Source organism: Loa loa, assembly GCF_000183805.2.
Source record: "Loa loa unplaced genomic scaffold supercont3.861, whole genome shotgun sequence".
NCBI classification, from domain to species: domain Eukaryota; kingdom Metazoa; phylum Nematoda; class Chromadorea; order Rhabditida; family Onchocercidae; genus Loa; species Loa loa.
Window position 1 is genome coordinate 1 of NW_018109041.1, and position 9495 is coordinate 9495.

Below are 9495 nucleotides of genomic sequence, written 5' to 3' on the forward strand. Positions count from 1 at the left end.
TTCGTACTTAGAACGAAAAAAAAAAGGAAAAACTCATGTCAAGTGGAGTGCAAAATAACATTAGAAGTTTCGCATATTTACTGCGAGTGAGTTTGAAGTGTATTGTGAAAATTGGATTCATCTTTTCCAAAAATGATTCAAACACTTGATAATAAGAAAACCATTCTAATTAACAGTGAAAACTGTAGCAGTGAAAACAGAATGGAAGGCTCAGCAAGGATATTTCAAGAAAAATGGTCGAAGCACAAATATGTAAATTTTTCAAACAAATGAGAAATTCCTCTTTGTCATCAACTTATAACGGAGATATGAAGCAACGTTTCGTCTCCAAAATATCAATAAAAAGGAAACGTATCATCAAATTTCTCTGTAATGTTAAAAGTTAATCAATATTCGAGATAAATACTTTTGCCATATTAAAAGAAAAATAAAATGCCAAATGACGATTGTGAAAAATATGAAATCCAGTCTGAAAAACTCTACAGTTAACAATGGAAGAAAATTTTCAAATATTCAGTGATGCCCTAGGCGAACATACAGGGCCAAAATGTGGTGCCGCAGTGGCTCATACAACACGTGCCTTACTGAATCCAAGGCCGGTATAGAGTCCAACCACGGTGAATCGTGCTAAAAAAGAGACTTCATTAGATTGGAACAAGGTTTAGAGAAGCAAGAAAAAACATTTTTAACTAGGTCATTAGTTATTCGAAAGAAATCTACTCGCTAGTAAAGGAAGCCAAAAAATGTCCGGCATTTGAATTTGGGTACATGGGTTGAATGTGGTCAGATTAAATAGATTGAGAGCTATTCAGAACTGCTTAGCTGCTTCTGCAGAAGATTAATGCTCAGCTGTGTCTCCCGTGTGATCGACCTACCAAGAGATATGTTGGCGGTCAGTGCAGATTGCAGTAAAACATACCTCAAATAAAGAGATAGCGACCGCAGTTAACAGAAGCCAAAACAACAGGAATGAGAAGAATATTTTGGCAGCAGATGCAGTAATCGAAGTGGTAGGATGCCTTACAATGGTTTCCAGTTCCTCCTCCTTCGTTAAAATTTGGGAGCTGGTAGGGTTATGATGTTTTATTTTATCGGGACTTCTATGTACATTAATACTGCATCCAACATCATCTATTTTCGTCGTCGTTATCGTTGTAAAGATCGTACAGGAATCAGGACTAGGATTTCCAGTAGGCGTGCTGGCGCATAACGGCTTTACTGCATCCAACATCTGTTCAAAAGAATCTTTAACTGGTGACTGCATTTCAGAATCAAAGGTTCCAAGCTGCAAATTACTATAATTTGAACAACGGCTTTCAGCAACAAATCAGTGGAAGCTGCTCAAGCACTTGTGTATTTGAGAATGATTTGCATAGATCACCAGAAAATTCACCGGTTTTTCCAACAAGCAGGTATCACATCATATTACAACAATACTAAAACCATCAAGAAGCTACTTGGAACACTTCTTGTGTCTTATATTGCAAGAACCAAGAATTTATGCGAACATTTCCTTATTCAGATATCTGCGAATATTATTTATTTTTGGGAACCATTTTACCCAGACAAATATGGTAATTATTTTAAAAATCAATGGTTTTAATCCGACAATAATGCTCCGTTCTTCCGGCACAAACTGCTTAATATTAAGAAATCATAAGATTTTGTAACGAACTATATTGAATTTATGATTAAATTTTGTCTAGGAAAAAAAGAACTAAAAATAATGAATGCATTAAGAATTTGCTGTTACTTTTCGGAAAATTTTGACAACTGTTTCTGTAGAAGCATGAAGAAAGGTGAGCAAATCTTAACCTGAAATCAGAAGTAAGACAAATTTTTGGCGAATGTAAAACTAAGAATTTCAATGCCATAAAAACAGAAGTCGCTCAATAGATCCCTCATAGTCTCTTCGATTTCATCTCAAAATGATGATCAAAGATCTTCTACATGGTAAGAATTTACCATTCAGATGTGCGTGAGCATGACTACAACGTCATAACCAAGAATGATTAGTCCAACGCCAACACAAACACAAGTTAGGTCACGATAAACACGAACTCGATGGTTAATGCACAAAGCAGTCTAGCAAAAACAAGCATTATCTGAGCCATAAAAGACAAATATCACGTGAGCATTTACTTTATCATACCGTCTGTGGAGATAATAGTTCCTTCCGCACAAGATGTATAGTAAATGTTGTCTGAAATGGAACAACCAAAATTCAAGTCTATAAGAGAAGTTTCCGAACTCAATTTTTTGTAACCTAAATTTTAGGTAGTTAATTGTTAATCACTTATTACTTTTAGCTAAGTTCGAACACGTGGACAGTTAAATCACTGCAATCTTCGGAACATTGCAAGTAGAAGGCAATTACACGGTCTTTCCCTAGCACCTGATTTAGCTGACGCTTCTATCCTATCCCAAAGAGCGCTAAAATACTTTTCAAAGCAAAATACTGAAATTAATGACCCTTCTTCAATCTCCTACTAACTTCATAAGTTTAAATCCCCCGGGGTGTTCAATCAGTTACACTAGAGAAACTTCTCCTTTCCCAACTAATTTTCACACGAAGTCCCAAATCTCTAAAAATAAGAATTAAAAAAGCATGTGAAAAAAAGGACTGAATTTGAAGTGAGTACAGACAGCTGTCTTCTGAAACTTTTAAGTGAAACACAGACTATTAGTTGCAAGAAATCCAAAAAACCCAAAGGAAATTTCAAGGATCCGAAAAATCCAAAGAAAATCTCAAAGATAATTACAGATGAAATGGTGAGAGCAAGGCATCTGTACGAACACATGACCGGAACCTTTTATTAAACTAATTAACAGCATGTTGATCGGAACTTAGCCTACCGTATTTTCGGAACCAGAGGAAGCAACTGTGGCTGAATTTTCGGCTACTGGAAATAAATCCACTTCACTCATCACAGCACTATGTGAAGCTATTTTTATTGCATTTTCTTCCTCTAGACATTCTGGTATCACTGAAAACTCTAAATATAAAATTAGTCCATAAAATATTTCTGCATTTCTACAAAAACTGCGTGAAAGTGACACGATTAGAGCAGTCAGAAAGTGTAGAACCATTTGTTTCTAATCATGGCCTGATTTAAAGCAGTAAAATTCATGTTCGAAAAAAAAGATTTAAAAAGTTTAGAAACGATCATGATGCCGTAAATGACTAACTTAAAATTCATATGATTATTACCAGAGTAACTATTATAAACAGCATGACGTGTGATTTGTTTAATAGACAATATCATCAGACGGTTCTCAATCTCAATCACGGAGTATGAGTTTCAAATATTATTTACCTTCGGAGGCTTTTTCACCATTGCGAACAACTGGAAGTGAGTTATACTTATTATCAGTACTGCAGACATATTGTCGCGGTGCTTGGCGAAGTAGTGGATATCTGATAAATTTTGGTTGAGGTCCATCGCGTTTACCAAACCCTTCCATTTCAATTTCGTGAAGGACTCTTGACATCGGAAAACGAAACGTTGAACCACGAGTCAGCAAGGGTATACGTGGCCTGTAGGTAGCATTTCAATTGATTTATCCATAATTTTCTCAAATAATTGCTAAATGTCCAATGCAGAAATGTCTATCTTAGACCAACCGCAAAGACCTGAAGAAAAGTTCAAAACTAACTTCGAAAACTTCGGTTTAATATGCTTAGCGTCATTTTCAGTAAAAAAAGCTTGCTGTGATAAAATATGACACCAAAGATGTTTCGCGAAAACTGCTGACGGACAGTGGAATTTCAGCACACTTGTCGTTTTATGAGGCTTGATAAATCCCTGAAAATGAAGAAAAAAACAATTTCTAATGAACCAACAAGAAAGTTCAATATTCAATTATTAAATCCGCATATTATGCCGTTATTTCACATCCCGGCAGAATAAAAATTTTTTTCCAATTTTTTTTCTTTTCTTTTCTAATTTTAAAACAAAAAATTCTAAACTAACATACATTTCTTATGCTGGAAGTAGATTTCAATGTGTTCGCTGTAAGCTGAAAAGAGTGAATTGAACTGTAGAGCAACGTGCTTTAGCTTTGGTAAAATTTATCGGACTTGAAATATATTCATCGTCAACTCTGTTTACTCTTTTTATAGACTTTTTTTTCTGCAAGTTTATCTTTTATTGCTTAAGAATTGAACCGAAATAAAACAATTTGTTGAGATAAGCCCTTACTATTCAAGAAAACTTTTACAAAACGTACTTCAGCATCCTCAATGGACGATGAGTAAGGCGAAACGTAAGATAACACCGGTGTTATCATGATTTCTTTCCCAAGATAATCTATTTTTTCTAGTTCATTCCTAGAAATGAATTATTGAATATAATTACCAAGACCCTTTTATTATTGGGTGCAGGGTCAATGCACCCCAGACAAAAGATGTGAGAAACTCAAACTAACAGACATGAAGTGACACTTCCATCTTACTGGTAGGCAAAAATTAGTATGCATCACTTTTTGACTTCCATTCAGAAGACAATTCAATAAACGGTTTTAATCGGGCCTATTTAAAAACATGAACAAAACACTGAACGAAATAACGTCATGTTACTTTAATAATTAAATTAAGTGAAAATTAATAGGAGCGCAAATTAGTAGTCAGCTCGATTTCCTTCCTATATTTTCTATAATCACGTAATTCATGTCTTCATAATCACGCAATCATAATAACCAGTATGATGGTCAGAGGCCAGTTTCTTGCTAAGGTAAAACAAACCATGTGATGTGATGGATCATTCGACTAATATGGTAAATGTAGATACCGCGATAGGTAACTCCGATGTACATTGTTTGTTTTTGCTTATTCTAAAAACAGCCTAATGCTTCAACAGAAAACAGTCATTGATGTAAGGTAATAAAAAGCGAAATCGAAAAACTCAGAAACTAAAAATTCGATCAAACAATTAATGAAATAACGACAATTCTGCTGAAACATTTACCACAACGATATATGGGTCAAATCCGTAAGTGTCTAGTCTGGATGCTCGTTTCAAAAATTCCATTTCTGCTTCCGCCGGAGTGAGCCCTCTGTATAAAGGAATTAGTCAGAAACAATATGAAAAAGAATCAACAATAAATGTGGGCCGATATGTAATACCCAGTTGAGAAAATTAGAATCCCCGTCTTGATTTAGATTTAAAAGCTTAAACTGTCAAAAAACAACTATTCGACCAGTAATTAAAAATGTAACATGACAACAAAAAAACCAACTTGAACAATTTGTGAGACTCAGCGATCTTTTCTTCAAGTTTTTCGGTTTGCTTTAAAACTAGCTTGTACTCAGCAACGTAGTTTTTTGGTCTCTCTTCTGCATCGTAATCACCGATTATGGCTAAAATTCGCAAAAATTAAAACTGACAAGGAAGGAGAAATGGAGACCCATCTAACTTGGTAAACAAGTGCTAAAATCATTGTATCTTATTGGAAAAGTAAAGAAAATATCAAATTAAAGGAAGAAACGAACACTGCAGAGCCAGCGCACCCAGTACAGCTGCTTCACTCTGGGGACAGTATAAACGTCCATGGAGGAGGTCTCTTTGCAACTGCACAAATAACATATACCTTTAGAGTAAGTATATATCATTATAAGATGCATAAAAAATCAATTTAAATTCATTTTGACCAGATTTCCGGCATCCTTAACATATAGACAGAAAGGACGCTAAAAATATGGCTCAAATTGAAACGAAAGAAGACAGCACTTAAATACTGCATTAGATTAAGATTCAAGAAAATGAAGCATATATTCTAATAACTACCTGAAAAAGTAAGCAAATCATAGGAGGTTATGAAATATGTTTTTTTTTCTTCAGATAAAGCCGTGTAAATAAAGCGAATAAACGATAAAACTGTTCATAGTTTAGAGCCTAAGAAGTAACCCAAATAATGGCAAACAAATCTATGAGAAACCAAATACAACTCTCATTAGAAATGTATAAAGGGATAATTTAGTGACTTACCGAGTCACCTCCTCCTTCAAGACACTCACATCGGATGGATAGAACCTTACGCGAAATCGCAAAGCCACATTAGGACCTTGAAAGTATTTGGATTAGATCTTATGAAATTTCAAATGCATTCAGCCCCATCATGATTTATTTCGTTATCCCTTTCAGTGTCTTCTCTCTGACCAACATAAATGTAAGCCAAAATGAAGGAAACAGGTTACCTCGTACTTGTTTATATATGTGTTTGTTGAGATCCATCCAGTACTGAAATAAATCATCATCTTATTTAATAAAAGTAATGCAAGAAACACTATTTGGAAACAAAAGGGGTCAAAAATCTGCAGAAATTCGAAAATTTCACCATTCTAGAACAGAAAATTTGCCGAGAAAATGTTTCAGGAGTTTAGTCAGTATGCAGAAGGGCATAACTGAAATTTCACGAGCGACAATTATATTAGAGTATGTCTAAACAACAACTGATGAGAGAGAACTGGCCCAACTTAAGTTTGACATACCCTGTGTCTACTAAAATCCTGATACCGGAGCCCAAAGTAATCCTTTTCAACAATATTCAAACATTCGCATACGTAGTCCAATATAATTTGGGCGTTCGATGTCTTCTGAAATAAAATTCCTGATATTTCCTTAATTACTTAATTATGACTTCATAGATTATCACACTGATAATTTTAGTGTCTAATTACCTGAATTTATTGTTTAACTTGGACTACTAAATTTATGAAAAGATTTTATTAAGATGCAGAAGATTTTATTAAAACGCAGATTTATATACAAGATTTTATTAAGATTCATAAGAAAATTAGATTCATAAGAAAATTTCATTAAGATATTTCTTTATTTACTGAATGCTTAAACAAAAAACTAGCTCCTTATTTCTTGGAAAAAATAAAAAGTTTAGTAATTCGCATATTTTAATTTAAAACAGCTTTTTCTACAAAGCATTGTCTAATTTAAATGCAAGCCAGTTCCTTCCCCATCACTTTATTTATTGAAACCAACATAAAATAATTTCTTTATTTACTGAATGCTTAAAAAGTTGACAATACAGAAGCTTGCAGGTAGAGCATGGTCCGTGCGTGCAAATCTAATAACAACAGTGGCTGTTTCAAAGTCTGTGCTCTTCTGCTGTCATATCATTGAAATGCGGCTACACATACAGCGCTTATCTTAGAAGTTGAAATTTAGTAACAATATGGGACTACCGATTTCAAAAGAATGTTTAATTTCGAGTCAGTAGAAGTACTGCTACCAAAATGTTAACTGAGAAGAAAGGGGACGAACCTTGAATTCTTGACAGATCGTTTCGTTATCATCTAATAATTGCACCGTAGTTTTGTAATCTCTGGTTGAGATAAGACTCGTACGGGCACTAATACGGCCTATAAATGATGTTGGTATCACGACAGTTTCATTCGCTGGCATCTTTCTCGCCATGCAGGTTTTGTTGGCTTGTCGGTACTTTCTTTCACAACCAATACAACAGGCAACTGGTAGTAACCTTGGTGACATGATTATAAGTTACTGCAGCGGTTAAGATCTAGCGAGCGATAACAGATGTCACTGATTTACTAGCAGAAAAGAAAATAGAATCACGTCATAATTGTTAAGAATTTGCCAATTTTTTGCACTTCGTACATGAGAAAGGGATAAATGAATTATGATTAGTTTAGTTTTGGAAGACGAAATGGTCGACAAGGAAAGTCGGTGGTAGGTAGACAACAATATAAGAATACTAGCAACAACAGCAGCGAGAGCGAGTACCAGCAACGGTATTGCTGAACATGAAAACAGGAATAATACGAAGAGAAAAACTGAGCATCGATTTGGTGTTAAGCAATAAAAGAGGCAAAACAGGAAAAGAGAGAAAAGATTACTTGCCGAAGTGCACATGGAAGCAAAAGGAAAAGTGTGAAACGAAAATTCTGATGTAATTCTCATAAAAATCATGCTCTTTAAATGCCTGGAAATATTAACTAACGAAATTACCAAACGAATAACAGCAACATTCAGCCAGGAATCTTAACGAAGAAAAAGTGTATCGCAAAAAGAAATGATAAAATTAATTTTGTCGACAATATTTTATCATTATTATTGTTATTATAATCGCATACAACACACGTACTAATTCCAGGAAATGAATTTACATTTAAAATCGAAACATTCCTGTGGCAATCCATTAAAGTTGCAATTGGTACATGCCAACTGCAGCTTTAAAATAAATTTTATTTAACAATAAAAGTATTTCGAAATATAGTTTTAAGGTATTTTGGGCATTATCATAAGGTAGTATTATATACTGCAAGACTAATAATACCATGATTAATGGACATTACATTACCGTCAACAGACACTGAACCAATGCAGGAGAGAACTAGTCTTTTGACTTGATCTGGGACAAACTGAAACTGTATCGCAATCAACAGCAACAAGTTCTTTCTAAGCGATGGATTTCAGAAAATCAGTAGTAGGAAGATATATTGGAAGGTTAGAAACGCAATATCAGTTTAGCATTGTACCAAGAAAACAACATTAGTTTGAAAAGTTCATAAAACTGAGAATTAAGAAAGAAAGAAGAAAAGAAATCAATTCTTCCGGCAGCAATGCTAACACCATTAACGCCGCAAGCTCTATGAAGAGCTCCCACCCAAGTAGCCATCCTTCCAGGCATTCCTACTGCCTCACAACTACGTCTCAGTGAGTGATGTGAACAAATATCCATGCTTTCATTCTCCTCCAAGTGCAGAACTCCTTCCGGACAACCTCTCTATCCCATTCACCTTTATCTGTGAATCTAATATCAACATCATTTCAACGCGTTACTCATTAATGCTTTAACGGTTTCGACAAAAAATAAATTCCGAAAATTACAAAAAAATCCGAAAAGAAAATTCGCATTCCAAAAGAATTGTTTTTGGTAAATTTAACAAGCCAAAAACTTTCAGTACAGTTGTAGCACTAGTGATAGAGAAATAATGAGGAGAGCTGCCGCAGCAAGTCTTAGTTTTTATTGGCAAGGATCCAATACAAACTCAGAAATTCTCGCGAACTATGCAAAAATTACACTTCCTATTATAATCATATCATTATTGCCACCAACATTAACATAGTTATCAATGTCATTTGAGAAACACCTTATCAGTACTCCCAGCACATTTTGGTCAAATCATTTTTACTGTTATATAGTTGAATCAAAAGACAAAACTCTGTCATCGTTTGAAATCTGCTTCAATCTCTTAGCACATGTTCTTGTAAAGATGTTGGAAATGAAAACCAAAACAACATTAGTTTCCAGAGAATCGCTTATATTCAGGCGAGCAGCCCATCCGCCAATTTGGCAGACAGTGGAGGCTGCCCTGATTGACTGTATATATATATATATATATATATGTCTGGATCAGTTTCCTTTACCACCTTTGATTTTAATTCCATTTCTGCACTTTGTTTTCTCAATATATAATTATATGTTGGCCAGATTCTTTCTCCTAGTTGTTTATATAAA

The 9495-nt window shown here is 34.5% G+C and overlaps 1 protein-coding gene across 1 annotated transcript; it reads right to left on the bottom strand.

Moving 5' to 3' along the window:
- Positions 1 to 513: 513 nt before the first annotated feature.
- LOAG_09905 (hypothetical protein) lies at positions 514 to 7505 on the bottom strand (the record flags this gene model as incomplete). Its single annotated transcript, XM_020448044.1, has 16 exons — positions 514 to 627; positions 920 to 1285; positions 2153 to 2203; positions 2857 to 2987; positions 3318 to 3538; positions 3658 to 3806; positions 3979 to 4020; positions 4231 to 4330; positions 4745 to 4833; positions 4968 to 5055; positions 5239 to 5359; positions 5492 to 5589; positions 5988 to 6063; positions 6197 to 6239; positions 6491 to 6595; positions 7278 to 7505. The coding sequence occupies 16 exons, from the start codon at positions 7503 to 7505 to the stop codon at positions 514 to 516; spliced, it is 2022 nt and encodes a 673-aa protein (XP_020301778.1).
- Positions 7506 to 9495: the final 1990 nt, after the last annotated feature.